At 32.2% G+C, this 23,529-nt stretch overlaps 1 protein-coding gene and 1 pseudogene across 3 annotated transcripts in view; both read left to right on the plus strand.

Moving 5' to 3' along the window:
• The window catches only part of LOC101703023 (pancreatic alpha-amylase), a 42,137-nt gene that overhangs the window by 18,355 nt on the left and 253 nt on the right, over window positions 1-23,529 (plus strand). For 2 of the 3 annotated variants that reach the window (XM_013067201.3, XM_021247831.2), the window contains 9 exons: window positions 14,604-14,817; window positions 15,158-15,304; window positions 16,057-16,254; window positions 16,916-17,146; window positions 17,957-18,090; window positions 18,883-19,005; window positions 19,095-19,194; window positions 21,660-21,778; window positions 21,885-22,010. In XM_013067201.3, the coding sequence (XP_012922655.2) occupies window positions 14,650-14,817; window positions 15,158-15,304; window positions 16,057-16,254; window positions 16,916-17,146; window positions 17,957-18,090; window positions 18,883-19,005; window positions 19,095-19,194; window positions 21,660-21,778; window positions 21,885-22,010 (1,346 nt within the window). In that variant the 5' untranslated portion in view covers window positions 14,604-14,649. Of the gene's footprint in view, window positions 1-5,493; window positions 5,578-14,603; window positions 14,818-15,157; window positions 15,305-16,056; window positions 16,255-16,915; window positions 17,147-17,956; window positions 18,091-18,882; window positions 19,006-19,094; window positions 19,195-21,659; window positions 21,779-21,884; window positions 22,011-23,529 lie in introns of those variants that run through there. The other variant, XM_087212688.1, reaches the window with a different exon arrangement.
• On the plus strand, window positions 162-5,150 carry LOC147827698 (elongation factor 1-alpha 1-like; annotated as a pseudogene).

Genomic DNA, 23,529 nt, shown 5'->3' on the forward strand with positions numbered 1-23,529 from the left:
ATCAATGACTAATTTAGTGCCATACAACCTTAATCCCAGTGAAGATATAGCAAGCTCCAAAAACGTCCCACCTAGAAACACATGAATCTTTGAGGGGACATCTAGATACAAGCCATGACAAGCAGAAGGCCTGCATAGTTCTACCATGGCAAAAGGTAAAAACATATTACTGAAAATAATGGGAAAGGAGTCACTAATATAAAAAGAATGAGCTAGGTAACAAGACTGCATTTAAACACAAATATTAATAATTACTTTCAGTGTAAATGCACTAAATGTTTCTGTTAAAAGACAAAGATTTTCAAGCAGTTTTTAAAAACCAAGAAAAAAGATAAAAGGTAAAAAAAATAATCTATGCAAATTTTCACCACAGAAATGCTAGTGTAGCTTTATTGGTACTAGACAAAATAAATTTAAGGTCAAATACCAAACATAAAATGGTTATACTTTATAATTAAAATATTTGACTCTGACTGGAAAATAGACTATCTCAAATATTTTACTCACCTTACAATTTGTGTTTAAAATAGATTAAAGCAAAAAATATACAATAGTAAGAAATAACAAATCAGCAATTGGGAGATATTTAACATACAAACGTCAATAATTGTTAAAACAAGCAGATTTGAAGTTTTAATTAACCAAATAGACATGTACAGAACATGTTCTTTTCTACTGACTTTTTTTGGGGGGGGGGGGTACCGGGGATCGAACTCAGGACCTTGCGCTTGCAAGGCAGATGGTGGGTGGAACAACTGAGATAAATCCCCGACCCTCTATTGACTATTGTATGAGATCAGAATCTGGATCTTTTAAAGCATTTCAAAAGTACAAAATATGTTAAGTGAACTAACAACTAAGTTGATTTTTGTTGATTGTATCTTAGTCATTTTCTAATATAATGAAGTTATTTCCACAGATTCTGCTGTTATAAAAAATATTTTAATGAGCATCTATGTACATGTCTCCATGTAAGCATAAGGAAATAGTTACTTAGTTTCAATAAATATAAGTTGAACTTAAAGTACATTTTAAATTTTAGTATTATGCAAAATTGTCCTTATGAAAGTACCAATTTGTATTCTCCATAATGGTATTATAATATACTACTTTTTTCCACACTTAAACAAAACTTGATATTATCAAGCTTCTAATTTTTGCCTTTCTGAAATATGAAAATTATTTCTTATTTTAATTTATATTTTCCAAATTACTAACAAGGTTGAATATCTTTTTCATTTTATCACCACTTGAATTTCTCTAAGATTTATGTAACTTTTCCTGTCTATTATTGTTTACAGATTTTTTCTTTTTTTGTGTGTTTGGAGCTCTTGTATTCTTATTATTTTTTGTTGCATATTGTAGGTATATTCTGATTTATCACCTATTTTTTTGAATGTTTTTTTCTAGTGCAAACTTAACTAAGTATGGATGTTGATAATAATTAAGGCAGTATAAAAGATATTCTGGCATTACAAGTTTTTCACCTATTTACCATCCAAAAAAAACATTTTGTTACTTATTAGTAGTTATTTGTTATAGCATGTACCATTTGTTTCATTCTTGGATCTCATTTTCCATATCAATAAAATAAGAATGACCGTAGATAGCTCTGAGTAACTGAAAAATAATTATAGTTTCACAAACCAATAACAAAGTCAACAAAAACAACATATTAGTGATAGTTTTTTTAATGTTGAAGTATGTACATTTATACAGCTTTTAGAAATTTCATTGATTCCTTAGAACTAAAAGTCTGGAAACCACTGAACTATTTCATTCCAATACCCACTTTCATTGCTACCATTTTTTGTTCCTGAACTTATTTGTCCTTTGACTTTCCACATCCTATGGGAAAGGAATTGTTATATAGGATGTCTTATGAATCAAAATGATAATGGGGCCTTTTGCACAATGGAGTTTCCATGAAAGCACAGGTGTTATGAAAACCATCATTAAATCAAAACCAACATGAGCAAGGAAAAGACTCCCACCAATATCGTCATTGAACATGTGTATTTGGGCAAGTCCATCACTATAGCTATCTGATCTACAAATACTGTGGCATCAACAAAAGAACCATAAAAGATTTTGAGAAAGAGACTGGTAAGATAGAGAACGGTTCCTTCAAGTATACCTTGGTCTTGAATAAACTGAAACATGAACATGAGCATGGTATCACCCTTGATATTTCCTACGGAAATCTGACACCAGCAAGTATTTTGTGACTCTCATTGATGTCCCAGAACACAGAGAGTTTATCAAAAACATGGTTACAGGAATATTTCAGACTGACTGTGCTATCCTGGTTTTTGCTGCTGTTATTGGTGAAGTCAAAGATGGTATCTCCAAAAATGAGCAGACTCCTAAGCATGTCTTTCAGACTTACACACTGGGTATGAAACAACTAATTGTCTGTGTTAACAAAATGAATTCCACTGAGCCACCCAAGAGCCAGAAGACATATGAAGAAATTGTTAAGGAAATTGCCACCTACCATAAGAAAACTGGCTACAACCTGGACACAGTGGCTTTTATGCCAACTTCCAGTTGGAATGGTGACATCATACTGGAGCCAATTGTTAATATGCCTTGGTTCAAGGGCTGAAAAGTCATTCATATAGATGGCAATGCCAGTAGAACCATACTGCTTGAAGCTTTGGATTGTATCTTACCACACATTTGCCCAACTGACAAGCCTTAGTAACTGCCCCTCCAGGATGTCTACAAATATGGTGTTATTCATACTGTTGCTATGGGCTGAGTGGAGACTAGGGTTCTCATGATGGTCACCTTTGTTCCAGTCAGTGTCACAGCTGAAGTAAAGACTGATAAAATTCACCATGAAACTTTGAGTGAAGCTCTTCTTGGAACAAGGTGGGCTTCAACATCAAGAATGTGTCTCTCAAAGATGTTCATTGTGGCAACATTTTTCTTGTCACCAACAATGACCCACCAATGAAAGTAGCTGGTTTTACTGATCAGGTGATTATCCTGAACCATCCAGGCCAAACCAGTGCTGGATATGCCCCTGTAATTTATTTTGACACAGCTCACAATCCTGCAAGTTTGCTGAGCTGAAAAAAAAAAAAAAACCCATCAGTCTGGTTACGAAAAGATTGGTTGTCAGCCTGTTAAAGAAAAGACTGATTGTCAGTCTAGTAAAAAGCTAGGAGATGGTCCTAACTTCTTGAAATCTGGAGACACTGGCATCTCAGCTATGGTTCTAGGCAAGCTTGAGCTCAAGCTCAAGTTCTTTGAGAGCTTCTCTGACTATCTTCATCTTAGTCATTTTGCTGTTTGCAATATGAGACAGGTAGTAGCTGTGGTGTCATCAAAGCATTGGACAAGAAGGCTTCTGGAGCTGGCAAGATCACCAAGTCTGTTCAGAAAGCTCAGAAAGCTAAATGAATATAATCCTTTAACACCTGCCACCACAGTGTTAATCAGTGGCAGAAGACTGGTCTCAGAATTCTTGCTCCATGTTGGTCATTTAAGTTTAATAGTAAAAGACAAGTTAATGATAGCAATGGATCATAAAACCTTCAGAAGGAAAGGAAAATGTTTTGCAGACCATTTGTGTGTGTGTGTGTGTGTGTGTGTGTGGCAGTTTTATTAGTTTTTAAAGTCAACATTTTTTAATATAAATAATTTTACCAAGAATTTGTCACAGAATTTTAAGACCCATTAAAACAAAGTTAAATGAGGAAAAAAAACATGATAATGAGAACCTAGTGGTTATATAAACCAGTAGGAATAGGTTACCATAGTAACACAAATACTCAAAGTTTTCAGTGGTTTGAAAGAACCAAATTTATCATGTTTATCTCAGATCATCAAGGAAAACTAGTTACCTTGCAATAGTAATAAAAGTTCATATTGACAAATGCTTTAATTTAGGAGGCTCCTAAGTAAAACATATTTTTCTTACATTTCTTGCTAAAGCAAATTTAACAGAACAGTGTTATATTATTTCACAGGCAAGGAGGAATACCAAATATTTGTGAAAAAATATATTCTACCTGTGAATGTGAGATCAGAAATAAAAGTGTTAACAAAAAGTTATGTCATTTAGAGTGAACATTTTTTAAGACAAAATGTCTGACAATAACTCTACTACTTCAATTTTCAAAATATATTATTAGTTAAACAAAACTGTATATGTTCTAAATTTTTTCACCAATATTTTATTTGATTTTCATAGAAATCTAACAAAGGAGGCCATAGATAAGAACTCATTGTAGAGTTGAACTGCTGGGATTTGAATTTTAGTCCCAACATTTTCAACAATTTATATGGACATATCATCTGCTTTTTCAATGGCTTTGTTTCCTTAAAGATTATAGATACTCATAATTCTATTTTGCAGAGTGTGTGTAAGTGTATAAGAATCTAAAAGATAAAGCATAGAAATGTCACAGAGCAACACTTAAGTTATTGTTAATATTATTACTGCTTTTTGTCTTTATCATATTTATTGAAACACCACCATCCTCATTTTATAAGTGATGACCTAAATGAAATCTGTAAACATTACTCTTTTGTCTAAGGCTCATATGTTAGATGGTAAAACTTTGACTTAAAATTAGATTTTTGAGGAGCCAGTTGTGATTGGTCATGCTTATAAATCCTAGATCTTAGGAGGCTGAGACATTAGAAGATCATGAGTGAGACCAGTGTAGGCTATTAATGAGACCCTGTCTAAAAAAGAAACAAAACACAAACAGATTTTTGATTTTGTTCTTTGATTTACTTTCCAAACTCATTTTATTTAGCTAATTAACCCAGTCATATGCGAATGTGATCTTTAAGGTTATTTTAGCAAAAGGTTTTCCCTGTATATTGATATATAGAATTCAGGCAAAAACAAATGATTAGTTGAAAGTGGGAGAGGATATTTGCAGAAATAGAAAGCAAACAAGGGAGAAGTACAGTGTAACTAGAGAACATAGCAAAGCAGCAAATTTAGCAGAGGAAGCAAGACAGTGATTTGCTGAAAAAACAAGGGTGATAATGTCCAATCTGGTGTCATTGTGGAGCTCATATTACACTACTTGTACAAATTAGTTACAGACAATTGGAGCAGGTCTGTAAGAATACATATTTTTAAAAAGAAATTATAGACAATCCATGAAATCCTGAATTTACCATTTTTTCTGAAAAGAGAAAGCAAAACAGTAGCTGTGAAATTTTGTCATTTTATGATGAAAAAACACTGAACTGTGAGTTTGGGAGATTGCTGATTTAAATGAGTCAATATGGTAAATTTTAATTATTTTTGACCTTTGTATAGGTCCATCTCCCCCTCATTTTTGTCCTGAAACAAGATGTTTCTGGGCCAGGGATTTAGCTCAGTAGTTCTGCCACCTGTTTTGCAAGCGCAAGGTCCCAAGTTCTATCCCCAGGTACCAAAAAAAAAAAAAAGTTTCTGTCATATGATTTGATATAGTCCACTGTTTCACAATCTAGTCTTGTTGACATCTCGTGTTTCAGTGTCCAGCAGCACAAAATGTACTATTTGTGTTGGAAATGTGAAAGGACCTTGGCTTAAAATGCTTCTCTGATTTCAGAGTTCTGGTGAGTAAATGTGATTATCTTTCTCTGACCTTCACAGTGACTTATCCTAAGCTTACTTTCTTTTTTATTTCATTAGAGGGGGGCCATGGGGGGAGAGCTGTTGAATGAAAGTTTACTGTTTTGAGAAAATTGTATATAATCCAATGTAAAATTGAGAAGAATTACGACTTTTTTCAGTAAGAGCAACTTCTAAATTTGACCAAGTTTTATAATATAATAATGTTGTTACCTAGTGCTTTAGAACATTAAAAATGGGGAAAAAAAGAATATTAAAAACTGAAAAAAATTAAAATTTACTTGGAGATAAATGTAAATGATACAACAGCATTCATACATGTAACATTAAAGTATTTCTATTAAAAATTCTAATGATACTTATTTTAAATTACTTACTATAAAGATATTTACCTATGAGGCCTTCAGGCTAATAATTATAAATGACAAGATAAAAAATTTGGTCTATCTGGATCAAAATTAATTCATTTGTATGGTAAAAATCATTAGTATCGGGCAAAAATGTGAGGCAACTTCTAATAGAAATAATTTTATAATTCATATTTATATAGGTAGACAGGAAGCTATATAGATAAAATTTCTTGAAGATTACTATTTTTTGCTTAACACTTTAATAGAGCTCCTTCAATTTATGTAAGTCTAGCTTTAGTATGACTTAGAGTTTAAGCTAAATGACTCAACTTGTGATTAACAATGTGTTGAGAGAAATCCTTAATTTACACTAGAGTTCTTACCCTATAATGTTATTTATAGTGTGGACATTAAAGAAAATAATGAAAACCTCTTATATAATATTGATTGGAAAAAGTACTTTTGACAACATTTTAATTTGAATAATTTTGAGTTAGAATTTTCTTATTAACTTTGGATATTATTTTTAAATTTGTTTTATGTATTATTTTAATTTTACATATTTATGAGGTATGATATAATAATTTAGTATATATACACTGTATAATGATCAAATCAGAGTAGTTAGCTTTTCAATCTCTATAAACTTAAAAATATTTTATTAATATGGGATAATTGTCCATCTTTATGGAGTGATTATAGTTTATAATAACCCAGAAAGTTCCAAACATAATATCATGACAAACAGATGGCGATATTAAATACCCTGTTTTGATCAATAAAAATTATATACATATATCGAGATATCACACTGTCTGCCATAAATATTGAATATGTTTTACTGATACTTCAAATATAAATAATGCTCAAGGAGTATTCTTTTAATATTAGGATGTTATCACATTCCTATATCAGAGTGTGTGTGTGTGTGTGTGTGTGTGTGTGTGTATGTGTTCATATTCAGGGTGCTGGGGATCACATTCAGAGCCACACAAGCTAAACACATGTTCTACCACTGAGCCTTAATTTTATTTTATATTTATTAAGAAATTCTAAGATTACTTCATTTGGCACATTATAGAAACCATAAAGCTTTAGAATAGAGAGAAATTTTCTCTTTGTAGAGCAATGCAGGAAATAAAGATATGGATAACAGAACTTTGTAATAACTGTGATACTTTCTTTAAGGAGAAGTCATTCAAGATAGCTGTTTCAGGAAACACACACAAAAACTATCTGTTTTATTGATTTATTTAATTTTGGGGAGGGTATCAGGGATTGAACTCAGGATCTTGTGCTTGTGTGGCAGGCAGTGGCACCACTGAGCTAAATCCCTGGCCCTATTTGTTTTATTTTTGATGCCAAAGACCTGAAGGATTTTTTTTTTTTGCATATTTTACTTTACAAGATATAAAGATATTTTAGTTGTTTTAAGGTCTCTCTTGTGGGACCTATAATTTCAGATTTCTTGTTCAAGGTGTAAGTAGGAATAAATGAGAAAAATATATGACAATACCTGACCCTTAGTAGAATCACATTAAATGTTTATATATCTACACCTATTCTGAGGTGCAAATGAAACTCTCCAGATAATATCTGTAAGTTATTTCATAATATTTATTTATTTATTTATTTTACTGTTGCTTTATTTATTTGTTTTTTGGGTTTTTTTGGTACCAGGGATCGAACTTGGGACCCTGTGCTTGCGAGGCAGGCGCTGGAACCACTGAGCTAAACCCCTGGCCCTCATAATATTTATTTTAATAATGTCCTAAGTGCACTGTGAAAAACAATGATTTATTAAAAGAACAGTTCAGAGTTAACTGATTAGGCAATAATGAAAGTAGACTTTGAAACCAAGATGAGTCTGCCATAAACCCTACAGAGAAATATAATGACAGAAGGGAGAGAGAGGACAGGGAGGGAGGAAGGACGGACTGAGGGAGGAAAGGGGGACAGGAAGGAAGGGAGGGAGACAGTTTGTTTTATTCTTAAGGTCATGTTCTGAACAATTATATTTCAGCATTTGGAACCTTGAGTCAAATATGAAGTTCAACTGATTTTCATCACTCCTCTCCTTCTCTGATCCTAATTCTCAACCATATCCAGATAGTCTATTGAATTCCTTGCAAAATTTCCTTTTCAGTTTGTTTTTGAAACTTTTCTCTGATAATGAAATAACCTCTTTATCCCCTCCTTCGTACTCCCTGTTTAAGACACACAATAGCTTTATATAACTTTGAGAAAAGAGTCTGCTTTATTCTCCCTGACTTTGAGCATCCCCAATGTACCTTTCCTGCCTTAATGTCTTTGGCTCCACTACACCTAGCTTATAGTTATAAAATACTACATTGACTTCTTGTCATGCTCCTTGCTTCATTTTCACATTTTGATAATTCTCTTTTCTACTAAAATTTTTTATCTTACCTGCTTTTGTTAAAATCAACCTTATTCTTCAATGTAATCTTAACTATTCCCATATTTTAAAAGTGATCTTTCATCTCAGTAAAGTCCTGAAATGCTTTGTTTACATTGATCATATCCTTCATTTTATTATTGTTTGTTTCTATGTGTGAATGTGTCCCTTCTCAGACATAACATAATCTCTAGAACAGCAGTAAAAGAATATAACATAAAATATGTATGCAATTTAACATTTTTAACAAGCACTTTTAAAGAGACCAAAAAATAAATTGAGGAAATTGTTAATAATAAATTTTATTTAGCCTAGTATCTCACTAAATGTTATCATTTACAAATGTAAACAAAATTATTATTATCAATAATTTTACATTCTAATTTTACACAAATTCTGAAATTTTGGGCATATATTTTACATTTGCAGAACATTTCTTTCAGACTAGCAATATTTCATCTGCTCAATAACCAATTCTTCTAGTGGCTACCAGATGGGACATCATAACTTTATAATTTCAGGAGAATGGTTGGTGTAATATAGAGAACATTATTTGTGGTCAGACCTATTAACAATTTCTACTCTTGCCACCTATTACATAACCCCTGACAATTTGCTCAGTTTCTCTGGCCCTTAGTTTTTCATAGATAGAGATTTTGCAAGATTAAAATTGAGTTTATCACAATTTCTGGCATCAATTTCATTAATTTTTTAAAATGAGAACATGATCTGTGTTATGCCAATGTCCTGCACAATACACTATACTTAGTTTATATGCTTATAGCCATTTACTCAGCACATAAGACATATCAATCATTTGCTAAGTTCTAGGAATATCAGATATGAAGTCCATCTATGAGAAGCTTGATTCAGAATGGTGAACATGTAAATAATTATTTACAGCATATTTACAGTATAAATCAAATATGGCTTAATAATGTCATATAAACTAATAAGCTGTCAAAGTAGAAGAGTTATTAACTATGCCTGAGAATATAAGGGTAAGCTTCATAAAGATATTACTTCAAGGATTGTGGACAAGGATCATAGGAAGAAGAAAATCAATTGGAATACCATGAATCCATGAAATTGCATGAAAAAATGAGAAATTTTTTGTTTTGCAATGGGTAGTGTTCATGTGGTTAGCTGGCAGAAGGACCAAAGAAGAGCATTGTGGTTAGTAGAGGGAAAATTAGGGTCCATAGCACTCTTGATATCCTTCCCTAGAGCTGATACTTCCATATTTCTACTCATCTTTATAAATTATATCCCCAGTAAATCTCTGTACTTTTATTATTTATTTTTTCCTTATTCCTCAGCTCTAAACTATCCATAAACATAGAGTCTCTCTACCTTTGAAACAAATCCTGTCTATGACCTAGTCCAAGCCAGTCACCTCTTTCCTGGATCACTAAAAAAAGTCTTTGAACAGATTTACTTCTCTACTGTTATGTTCTTGTAATTGTACTTTTTTCCAGAAGCAAAAGTGATTTTCTTTTAAAGCATGGCATAGTTTTTCAGTTCCCCTTCTCATAGCATTAGTCGCTCTCTCTTCATATTCTACAAGGTCCTATATAGTCTGACCTACCTGTTTGGCCTCAGCCCATTTTACCTTCCTATTTATCACACATGTTTTAGTCCTGGTGACTTTTCAAAATTTCTTCCTGAGTTTTTCTAGCCTTTTTCAACTGTGGGCTTTTACTTTTAACTCACTCTTCTATCTGATAGCTTTTCTCTGATCTTCAAATGTCTGGCTACTTTTAATCCTTCAAATCACACTTAGGTCACTTCTTCAGTGATACTCTTTCTGACTATCCAAGCTAAAATACTGTGATAGTGAAGTCACTTTCTATTTTATTATTCTGTTAATTCATAATAGTTCCTATTTCTATCTGAAATTATCTTCACTATTATTACTGAGTCAGTTTGGGACCACTATTGGAACAAAGAGCAAGTGCACTCCTAGGGCCTTAACTCACGGCCTGTTATTCATTAGAAGTATGATGTGCATTTCTTCCTACCCTCCAGTTCTTCAAATTACGTTATCTTAAGGACTGACTGACAACAGGACCAGGTTCAATATCCTGCAAGAGTCAGGATATTGATGCCATAACATCTTCCAGAATAAACTAAATAAACATTGAACCATATCTTTCATAAGGAAGAAACTCCTTGTGAAAATATTACACTCAAGACCAGTGGAATATTACCAGACCCTCCCCAACCCCAATAAGTCAATAAAAAGCTTGCCTTTTTTTTGTTAATAGGCCAGCATTACTTTTTGACTCTGCCGGGACCATGTGAAACAAGCTCAGGGTGAGACTTATTGGGCCTGGGGCTTCTGAACAGGATCCCAATAGTGACTACCAGCTGCCTAGATCTTTTTTCTAGAGTACAACTCTCTTCCACATCCCACTTGTTTCTTCAGGCCTGCAGACAATGTTCCCTTTCCTTCTTCTACTTTCTAGTACTTTTTCTTCTCTCTCTCCCTTACATCCTTCCCTTTCAAAGTTGGCAGAGCATAAAGTAGGTATTCCTACTTATCACAACTTGTATTCTTGGAAGCCTGAGGATTCCTTGATCTACAGAGAATCAAGTGGCAGTTGATGCCATCCTCAGGACCTAGTGTAATTTTTAGACTCTTACTGCCTACAAACCCACTGGTTCTCTTTTCATTGAGATCTTTTCCTTTCCCTCATTTCTGCTCTGTATTTTTTATTCCCTGTTTGACTGGGGGCACCAGAAAGCCATTGTGAAATGAGATCTTCGTAGTCACACCCACTATAGTCAGGGTTCAGCCAGACATTTGCAGGTCAGAGATCAATCTGATTTGGAGGCTGTCAGTAGGCATTTGAATCCCCTAAATACTAAACCATGTGAAAGAGGTTCTCAAGTCTCCTGCCACATGAAAGGGATTTGAGTTCCCTAATTGATTGTGGTTTATTCTTTTTGTCTTTCCTCCTTTCTCCTCTCCTACTCTAGCTCCCATTTGTTTCTCTCCACCTGTAGTCCTTGTTTTCACCTTTCAAAATATCTTGTGTCTTGTTTTAGTGTTCATAACAGGTAGAAATACACCTTAAGCTCTTACTGGAAAGAGTTCTGCTAACTGGACTAACAGAAATGTAAAATTTCTGTTTGGGTTTATATTTCCCATTGTCCCCTCTTCCTTGCTGTGTTCTATTTGTGTTGCTACCTGTATGGGCAAAAGGTTGCTTTACATGATTTTCTCTATTGTTGGTCCACATTCTGAGACTTGTGCTTTCTGTATCGACTCCTGACAATAGAGCATAACTCCCCCTACAGTAGATGCTTTAATTGAATGAAAGCTCTTGTTTAGCACTGTGGCATTCAATTCTTTGGTTGATTAGCATGCCTAATTTACAGTATTTCTCATGAGCAGTTTCAAAATAATTCTTAAAGTGAAATTATACAGTAATGTATAAAGACTTTTAGCTGTATTTTTTTCCTTCTACTGATTTACTAAAATACAAAACTGAAAAAAAAAAAAGCAAACAAAAAATATGGTTATATAAGTATTCCAGGGTTAACACTCAACCTCATTTGGGAGTAAGGAAAAAAAAGCAAAAGAGGCCTTATGAAAACCAGTATGTTTCTCTGTAAAACTGGATCGAGGCTTACATAAAACTTGCAAATAAAAATCTGGTAGACTGAGCCAAGAGAACTGCAAGTTTGAGCCCAGCCTGGGAAATTTGGCAAGAACCTGCCTCAAAAATCAATCAATCAATCAATCAATCAATCAATCAAAATGGGGTGAGGATGTAGCTCTGTGAAGGCCTCGGTACCATCAAAAACAAATTTTTTTTAAAGTCTGGTGCTATGAAGGTTATTTGATCTTATATGTTTCAGTGTGCTACTTTTGCATACCTGTTACATGTCTCTACCAGAAAAATTCCCCCAAGAAGTTCTATTTAAATTGGCTTATAGATGAGTGACCACTGAAGTGATGAGTCCAAATGTCCTTTTGCTTGCATGATTTAGGTAAATCTTTAACAAATTAATAAATGTGTTGGTAAGGTAAAAGTAAAGCTTTCTTTAATGTTGCTATTATATGTTTTGTCTAAGTTGATAGCCAGTCAGGATAGTAGTTATCTTTGTTAAAAATTTAAGTAACGAGTCAGGCATAATGATGCATACCTGGAATCCTAGCAGGAAGCTGAAGCATGACACATTCAAGTACAGCCTGGACAACTTAGTAACTTAGCAAGACCCTGTCTCAAAATAAAAAATAAAAAAGGGCTGGGGATTTAGTTCAGTGTGAAGGCCCTGGGTTCAGTAACAATTACCATCAAAAAAACAAAACAAAAAACAAACAAAACAAGGTAAGGTACAGCATCCATTCCTTTCTCTGTTTCAAGTACAGCAACTTTTAGTGTTTTATTTGGCAAGAAAATAGCTTAAAGTGGTAAATATAATTCTCTGATAGTTTGGCTTTAATGAGTAATATAAAAACTATTAAAAGTGTTAATTAAATAAATATAATTGGGATAAATGGTTAAAGTATTGTAGCACAAATAAAATAACTGACTTGTTTGTAAGTAATTCTAATTACAATTCTACATACAAAAATTATTAAAATTAAGTTGTTTGTGGGCCAGGGATTTAGGTCAGTGGTTTCGCCGCCTGCTGCGCAAGCGCAAGGACCTGAGTTCGATCCCCGGTACCCCCCCCCAAAAAAATTAAGTTGTTTGATTAAGCATATTTTGTATTAAGAAAAAGGAGTGATTTGTATAAAATCAGAAATTTTTTTTTTTTGGTACCAGGGATTGAACTCAGGACCTTGCGCTTGTGGGTTAAAATCAGAAATTTTGTAGAGATTGTTCCAAATTGCAAATTTAAAAATGTTAAAGCAAAAACAAACTAACAAATAAAAACTGATACAGGAAATATAGTTTTAGAGATTATATACTCTAATAAGGAAGTTGAAAGAAAGGAAAATGCTTTTGGACAGAAAAGAATTTTGTATGGGAAACTAAGATTTTTGTTCTAAAATAAAAATGACTAAATTATTCCAAGATGAACCACAGGACAAGATGTACTACAAGAGTCAGTCATCATAACATCTCCAAGAATATGACTACTGATCTAAGTTTTTTCACAAGGAAGTAATTCCTTGTGAAAATATCACACTTATGATCAGTGGAAAATTACCAGACTTTATACAACCCTAGAAATCCAATAAAAATCTCGGCCTTTGTTTGTTAACAGGCCATCCTGAATTTTGTATCAGTCCTGCCCCTTTCCCCTTTGAAGTAACTCTGTAATGCCAAATAAAGCTCTGCCTGCATGCTCATACTCCTTGGCATATATTCATTTCTATTATCAGCAGGTCAGAAGGTTCTGTGTCTGGCATCATTACTGTTACTAATATATTTACTTGAATGCTTTCTTTTCTTTCCACTAGAATGTCAGCTCTCAGAACAGAAAATTGTTATCATCACATATCCTGAACAACATTCTCAGTGCTTACCAGAAAGAGGATACTTCACTCAATACCTGTTGAATGAATGGATAAAGTTTTCTCCGCACCCATACTATTAATGTCTTTTGTAGAATTTTACTAAATGAAAGAGAAAAAGGGACATGAATTATTCTATTTAATGTTATATGAGATGTAAAGATAGTTAGCTTATGGGAGAAAAACATCACCACCTAACAAATCCTACTGCTCTAGCCCAAATACTAGTGCTCTAGCCATATATTAAACACATGATTTAATGCGGGGGGAAGGGGGAGCCAATTTCTCCAGTTCATAGATATTTAAATTTCAAGTAATTTCTTAAATATTAATGCATAAATTTAAATGAGACTTTGTATTACAGGGAAAAATAACTGAATTGAGTATTTTGTCTCCTTTTCTAAATGGAACTATCTAAATATTTCCAGATAGAACAATATTTTGAGGATGAATTCAGTTGGCACTAATTGTAACTTCCCTTGTATTAATGAAGGACTCAGAAATACAATCTAATACTAATTAAATAATTCACATATAAGGACTTTTTACATATAACTAATGCCAGATGTTTGAAAGGATTAGCATTTCTTCAAGAAGAAAAATCACTAAGTTCTAAAAGACCATTTAAATTCTTTTTCTGGGTGAATTGTCTTCATCTGCTGAGCGAGTATTATGATTGATGATCATTTTCAGATGATAAATAAATAGTTGGTATTTTACATTTGTACTGATATTAAATTTTACTTTGTAAAATGTGCTCTTTTACAGGTATATAAACAATTGCTAGAAGGAACCCTGACAACTTCACAGCAAGATGAAGTTCTTTCTATTGTTCTCAGCCCTTGGGCTCTGCTGGGCTCAGTATGCCCCGCATACTCAACAGGGACGCACATCTATTGTCCACCTGTTTGAGTGGCGCTGGGCCGACATTGCTGCGGAATGTGAACGATACTTAGGTCCAAAGGGATTTGGAGGTGTTCAGGTATTAATTGCAGCATACATTTCAGCATTTACTGTGCTTGTAGAAAATGGCATTTTAATCAATTTCAATGATCTAGAACAACATTTTGATTCACATATAAGTAGTCTAAAAACAATTTTCTGAGGAAGAAAAAATTAAAAATTGTTGACAACTTTTTAGTTTGTCTCAGGACATGAGCAGGACATCTCCAGTATGCTGTTAGTATTTTCAAGTGGTTATAATACAATGTGGTTGTATATAGAAAGAATCAGAAATAATTTAGAAAGTTGATTAGTTTTCTAGAGTATCTAATAATCAGTAAGCCATAATTGGAACTTTATTAAGATTGTTTTATTTACAGGTCTCTCCACCCAATGAAAATGTTGTAATTACCAACCCCTATAGACCCTGGTGGGAAAGATATCAACCAGTTAGCTATAAATTATGCTCAAGATCTGGAAATGAAGATGAATTCAGAAACATGGTGACTAGGTGTAACAATGTTGGTGTAAGTGAATTCAAATTTTCTTTAAAATTTTTATAAAGGAAGATAATTTCTTCTGTCCCTTGTACATTTTTGATGGGAAAGCTTTTCATGTTTTAATTTTTTAAACTTTACTTCATAGTTTAGGTTAACTGAAAATCAATAGTTGTCTTCTCAACAGTTGTAAATCTTTGTACATATACCATTTATCTACTCAAGACAAGACATCTTAAAGTTTAAGAAGAGTTTATTTATAAAACAAGATTTTTTATGGTTATAACTGGTATACACATCTCTTAACACTTTTCTGGTTGGGATTGAAAATTACAGTGACAGCGGTTTCTGTCATTTTTATGTGATTTATGTATCCACCTATAATTTCTTGTTTTACTTTTTTATTGGTTTCTGTTAGTAAGTAGATTTTACATCTTCTAAATAGAGTAGACACTAACTCCTTTTTTCTTGTGACTCAGTGAAATTTCAATAAAATTGACCTGTCTTAACTTATTCTGACCTACTTAACAATGTTTCCTTCCATTCTGTTATAGTTAGGGTAGTTTCTGGTTCTCTCAACATATCATTTATATAAACATTTGACCAAGTAATTAGAAATAATGTAAGTATTCATTTCACGTAAGTTTTCTTTCACAGTTGACTTGATTTTGTAGGAAAATAAAATTATAAAATCACAAATAAATATTTTGGACTTTTATTAATATGCAATAATGCTTTAGATTTCTGTCTAAAGTCAAACTGAAATAGACACTGCTTTTTAGGTCCGAATTTATGTGGATGCTATAATCAATCACATGTGTGGTGTTGGCAATGCTGCAGGAACAAGCAGTACTTGTGGAAGTTACTACAATCCTCATAATAGGGATTTTCCAGCAGTTCCATACTCTGGTTGGGATTTTAATGATGGTAAATGTAAAACTGAAAGTGGAGGCATTGAAAACTATGTGGATCCTTTTCAGGTAATTTTTTTAAAAAATTAAAATCTGAACCAAGAACTCTCCATGCCTTTAGTTACTTACCTGTACTTTATTAAATGCCATATTAGATATTAGTTTAGATTCCTTGGGAAGGCAGTTTACCATCATTAGCTGCTTAAAAATAAGAAAAATAAATATTCAAAAACTTTCCTCTAATCATTGTGGTGAAGATATATTTAAGTGGTAGAGCACTAGTCTGTGGGTTTTATTCCTAGCACTCAAAAAAAAGAGAGAGAAGAAAAACGAAAGAAAAGAAAGTGTAAGGGCTGGGGATTTAGCTCAGTAGTTCTGCCACCTGCCTCGCAAGCACAAGGTCCCGAGTTCGATCCCTGGTACCAAAAAAATAAAAAAAAGAAAGTGCAAGAAAAAAATAAGAAAAAATTTCCTCATAAATTAAAAAGCTCCTGTCCTTTATTTCCTATACATCCATTATCTATTTTTACACTAAAAATATTTCAAAAGTATGTCCATTGTAAAATGTTAATATTTCTAATGCCTAATGCCCCTAATCCCTAATCCCTAATGCCCCATATAAAGAAGACATTGTGTGAATATCTTTTGAGGCATAAGTAAATGAATAAATAATTAAATGGATTTTTAGAAGAGAGGTGATGAATCAATCATAAAATTTTTACCTCAACAGGTCAGAGATTGTCGTCTCTCTGGTCTTCTTGATCTTGCACTTGAGAAGGATTATGTGCGTTCCAAGATTGCTGAGTACCTGAACCATCTCATTGCCATTGGTGTAGCAGGGTTCAGAATTGATGCTTCTAAACATATGTGGCCTGGAGACATCAAGGCAGTTTTGGATAAATTGCATAATCTGAGTACAAATTGGTTCCCTGAAGGAAGTCGACCTTTCATTTACCAGGAGGTACATCAGTATATCTATATGCACATAATAAATAGCATTTTGTTCATCAGGAAATAAATGGCACATTTATTTAAATTTATGTAAATGTGCTATTTTTGTAATTTAATGGGTGAGTGATATAGATCAAGCAGTATTTTCTTAACTTGCTTTTATTCAAAGATAACAATTATAGCACACCTAATTCTTTACTACAGTAGGTTCTGTGGAAGTTTGGAAAATTTAGGCTGCAAACTTCACTGTGCTCTTTACTACCTCCTCAGAGGCTATGTGGAAGCCTGAAAATTGTATAGTTTTTGTTGTCTCAAGCTAATCTATCTGAGTTTGGATCTTGGCTATACCATTATTAACTATTTGGGTCCATCACTCTTACTTGTGTAAGTTTCTGGGAAAGTTGATTAACCTTGGTGTGCAGTACTTTCTTTGTGTAAAGATATGGGCTAACAACAATGTTTATATTTTTCTTTTAGGTGAATAACTTGATAATTATGAAGCACTAGAAATGTTAATCAGATAGTAAATGCTATGTTAGTGTAAGCTATCATTGTTATCATTTGTACGAAACAATAAATATGGTTAACCTTCTCATAGGATGAAAAGACACCTCATCATTAAGTTTATTTCAATATCATAGCATATACTTTATCAAAAATAATAACAATTTTGATAATAAGGAAAATTATATGGAGTATTTCAAATAGCATAACTCTTTTAAAGCTATTTTTAATAAAATACTAATCATACATTAAAAAGTTCTTATTTTTTAAAAAAAGTTCTTATTTAAAATTTTCTTTTCTTCTGTGTTTCTACCAGGTAATTGATCTTGGTGGTGAAGCAATTAAAAGTAGTGAATATGTTGGAAATGGCCGTGTGACAGAATTCAAGTACGGTGCAAAGCTGGGTACAGTTATTCGCAAATGGAATGGAGAGAAGATGTCTTATTTAAAGTAAGAAAAATATAATTTGTTGTTTGAATTTTGGTACAGATCTATTAATCATACAACCCAAGTATGATTAATATTCTTAGAGTCTTCTTTTTTAAATAACTATCAAGTTAATTACTAAATGTTACTAGTTAACCAATCCCAATTAACCATATATTTTATTTAGATTTTTTCAATCATAAGAAAATATTATAGAAACCCAAAATACCACCTAGAGACTTTAGCCTGTGTATTGTATGAGTCTTCTAGATTTGATTATCAATTATTGGCCTATAATCTATTAAATCCAGTTTATTAAAAAATGACCCTACCATTAATGAAATACCCACAATGTGGCAATTTTCTGGAATTTACCAATTAATTTGAAATATTAAAATGTTTATGTTACAGAAGTACAGTATTAAAGTCCTATTTTAACCCAACTCACTATATATATTGTAATATGGATGTTGACTTCTGAAGTTCATCTAAATTACAATGTACTGAAACCTGTAAATTCTAAAAGAAACTTTCTAATAGGAAGAATATTACATCTAGAACATGAATAGAATGTAATCATTCATACATATATGAAAACATGTAATTTATTTGTAGATTACATGTATACACATAAATATAACAATATATGCATATAATTATATATAACTATATATATATTACAAAATCCTATGAGTGACATTTAGAGAATTTACCTGAGAATATTATGTAGAAAGGGATGCAGATTCTTATAAAAGAATGCAGATATATATATATATATATATATATATATATATATACTTTTTTTTAAAAAAATAGGAACTGGGGAGAAGGATGGGGCTTCATGCCGTCTGACAGAGCACTTGTCTTTGTGGATAACCATGACAATCAGCGAGGTCATGGAGCTGGAGGAGCATCTATTCTTACATTCTGGGATGCTAGGTAGGAAATAATGTTTTCCACGTTTTTTACCTATCTTTTAATGAAGGGTAAAATATTCTTCTATTAAAATACCATTTTATAACTTTCAGACTATATAAAATGGCTGTTGGATTTATGCTTGCTCATCCTTACGGAATAACACGAGTAATGTCAAGCTACTATTGGCAAAGACATTTTGAGAATGGAAAAGTAAGTTTTAGAGTTGTTTAAAGCATCTTTTTTCTGAAGAATAGGCAGTTTTGTTTTAATGTCACGTGAGGCCATTGTACTTGATATTTATTCACTAAATATTTATTTAATTGTAAACCCAAATCCAGACTCTTTAAATAGTGTAGACTCTTTAATAGACTTTTTAATAGACTTCTTTAATAGACTTCTTTAATAGACTCTTTTAATAGACTCTTTAAATCCAGACATTTAAATAGTGTAAACGATATTAAAAAGTAAAATTTATGTTCTCTGTTGGCAGAGTATGAAAACTTTCAGAAATTTAGCACATATTCATCTGCTATTAAGAAAGAAAAACATCACTGAAGAATAGGAGCAAGACACAGACTAAAATTTGTACTTTTCACAATCACCTCATAGTGTTTAGATGAAGATTATACATCCTGACACGTATAAAGAACTTAAAACTGTTCTTGCTCATATATGAGGAAAAAAGATGTTTGTTAATTTAAAAAAAATAGTTGTATGGAATGGAAAGGAATGATTCAACTGAGCTGAGGTTAACTGGGGGAAATATGAGGAAGGAAATTTTGCATATTATAAAATAGAAATTTCCAGAATATTCCAGGAATAATAAGAATAAGATAAATATTTGAAGTGTAGTAAAGATATCAGTCTGAATAGAAATTTCAAAAAGAACTAAGAAATAGGGTTATGAAGATTTTTTGAAGGTAGAAGAATTTCCTTTTAAACTTAATTTCAGAAGCACCATCATATAAAACTTTATATCTAAAGCAGAAACTTATTTTCCCTACGTGTCAGACAAATATCTATTTAATTTTTTTTCCTAGATTGACTTTAAGAAGCTCACTTCTCTACACAACAGCACATTCTACTGTGGGAGAATTTTGATATTTAGAATATGTCTCTTTATATTGAAGTGACTTCCAATATTTTCTCTAATTGGTCTTTCTCTAATTGGTTTCATCTAATTGATGTCACCAGTCATGATTATTTCCATTTCCTTTTTTAGTACACCTGTATGCTAAAATAAATGCTAAGGTTTTTTCACTATTAATCATATGACATAATTTTTCACTTACATTGTTTTAAGAATTACTCTACTTTTCTTAAAAGAAATATCTTGAGTGCTGCCAATCAGAATGAAAAGACATAATATTAAAGGTTTTGTGGGCCGGGGATTTAGCTCAGTGGTTCCGGTGCCTGCCTCGAAAGTGCAAGGTCCCGAATTCGATCCCCAGTACCAAAAAAAAAAATTTTGTTATTTAGAAAAGATTATTATATGATAATTAGAATGTTTATCCAAAAGCTAGTATGGAATCAACTAATTTGGCAATTATTATAGGCCAGATATTTTCACATATATTGCTTTATTTTTTTATTAATTATATTGGTACATTTAAGATATACAATATAATGACATTCATCATTGGAAATTTGCACCTTTACATAATCCATCTTGGTTCTTATTGTTTTCCTTATTCCCTGCTAAATGGATGCTCATTGAGGCAATAAAATAAATAGGACACATATGTGTAAATACCGAAGAGTTTCTCTAGTGTGAGAAACTGAAGGTGTAAATAAGGACTATTACTTTATTTTTATAGCCACCAAGAAATATCCCTACCTTGCTGATGAGAAAACTTAAGCACATAGAAGTTATGTGTATTGACTGTTCTTTAGCTAATTGTATTGGAGTCTATAATTGAATTCCAATGTTCCTGACGCTATTGTTCTTGCCCTTTCAATGACATTGAATTGTGATATTACGAAGCTATTGCTTGGAAAGAAAATGAAAGGATAAAAATTTGTTACCATGGCTTGAATATGGCATTGGAGAAATAGAGTCTACATGATGATGAAGACTCAGTAAAGGTCTATAAAAATATAGAGGGAGCTAAATTAAGACATTGAAAAAACAAAGTAGCTGGACTGAATTTGATGTAATGGAAGATGTGGGGTTTTTTTATACAATGGAGTACTACTCTGCCAAAAAGAAGAATAAGCTTGAGACATTTCTATCGAAATGGATGCACCTTGAGACAATATTCTTAAGTGAAATAAATCAGACACATGATTAAATATCACATTGTTTCTGTAGTATGAGAAACAAAAAAGTGTAAATAAGGGCCAAAATGTATAATAGATATTGAGAAATGGGAAGAAAATGTTCAAACAAGAAAGAGAACAAGGGAGAGGGGAGAGGGAAACAAAGTAAGGGACAAGAAAAAAAGAATAGAAGGAAAAGATGAGAAAAAGGCTTTTTAAAATAAGGGTGGGAAGAGGAGTTGAAGGGAGGAGAGGGGAATGAGAAAAAAAGAAGAAGCAAGTTATATCATGTACAGGTACAAATTCTCTATGATGAATGTTGTCATTATGTATATCTAAAATGTGTCAATAAAAAATTTAAAAAGATGTAAATATGTGTACACATTAAAAATCTGAGATTATTTTTCATAATTAAGGATGTTAATGATTGGACTGGGCCACCAAACAATAATGGAATGACTAAAGAAATAACTATTAACCCAGACACTACCTGTGGCAATGGCTGGGTCTGTGAACATCGCTGGCGTCAAATAAGGTGGGAATATTTATTAACCAATATCCTCTAATAGGAAATTTTCCTTAACATTTTATTTTATTGAAGTTGATAGATATCGGAATCTTATATGATTTTGTGCTTTTAGGAACATGGTTGCTTTCCGAAACGTGGTTGATGGCCAGCCTTTCTCAAACTGGTGGGATAATGGAAGCAACCAAGTAGCTTTTGGAAGAGGAAACAGAGGATTCATTGTCTTTAACAATGATGACTGGTGAGTAAATTTCAACTAAAATTAATACTTTATTCTATTATGTTTGTGGTTATTCTTTTCCTACTCATTTACTTTTTATCATAATTACAATCTTTTGCTCTGTAAATTAAGAAAACATAAAAATGAGAAAAGTATGGAAGAAAAATGATTTTGGATCTTTTCAGATTCCTGTTTTATAAAGGTTGTTTTGAGTAGAGTTCTTTTTATGTACCCTTGCCATACCACATGTATATATATTACACATTAATGTGTTCTCATCACATTCTCAAGTTAATACACCACTTGTCCAATAGTTAATGTAAAGATTGTGAAATCACTAAAAGAATATGCTTTGAAGTCAGTACTGGAATATCATTTTTCCCCCTAGCTCTGTACCTCAGCTCCTCCTCTGTCTGCTTCTCTCATTTATATCTTGCATTTTTCTGTCTCTCTATAATGGATAATAATTATAGAGAGTCAGGAAAGTGAAGATTTATTTATGACCTAATCATAAGTTGAAGTTAGGTTTGGACTGAGTTATTTCAAAGACTTGCAAAAAGGTCTTACTAACTATAATTCTAAATATGAGTAAATCTTAAAACAGAAATATAACACAAGTATTATGAATGAAAGCCCAGCAATAGGAAGTTTTAAAACACAAACACAAAAACTTCCTGAGGAAGATCACTGACCATAAGATATATATTTTTATACATAGGTTTGAAAAATTATTATTGTTCTTCTCATGGTTAGTTCATTTTAGCTTAATTCTATTTAAATAAATAAGTAATGTATGTCTCTTTTTTTAACCAAAAAATTCCATGAATAGTTCCTTAGTTTCTGTGTTCTGGATAAGAGAACTAAGATAATCTATACAAGATTGCTTTATATTCCAAAACTATGTACCTCTCTATAGAAATGCTAGATTATTTTTACTTCTAGACAAAATTCCTTTTAGCCTCTTGGAAAAAAGATGTTTTTTTAAAAAATAATCACAATGAAATTCTTTTTTTTAAATTTTATTTTATTGGTACATTTTAGGTATATAATATAATGACATTCATCATTGGAAATTCGCACCTTTACATAATCTCTCTTGGTTATTTTTCCCCCTTCCCCTGCCCTCCCTTCAACCCCTCCATCCCGCCCTATTTACAAAGACTTTCTTTCCATCTTTTCATTTTCTCATATTAATTCCTTCCCTTCTTAAAAGCAATAAATATTTGTTAAGTTCAGAGAGTACAAATTTAAAGTATTTCTGTTTGACATGGGTAGTACTTTTACATAAGTATAGCAATTCCTACAAAACTTCATTAGTATTTTTCACCATCCTTTTTTTGTAATATACATTTTTGAATAAAAACTTGCTAGGTTTTCCATAAGATTATTTTTGGTCCTTAGGAAAAGTCTGCAAAGTCTTTAGATTTGAATTTTCTTCTTATTGAGACTTTGAATACTTAGAGTTTATAGCACAAAGTTAAACTGTTCATTTTTTTCAGAAACAGTCTGCTTTCTGGTATTTCTTGAATTTAAATTAAAG

The sequence above is a fragment of the Heterocephalus glaber genome, unplaced genomic scaffold (assembly GCF_053883595.1).
Source record: "Heterocephalus glaber isolate CG9 unplaced genomic scaffold, H.glaber_assembly_v1.0 deba00001442, whole genome shotgun sequence".
Lineage (NCBI taxonomy): Eukaryota > Metazoa > Chordata > Mammalia > Rodentia > Bathyergidae > Heterocephalus > Heterocephalus glaber.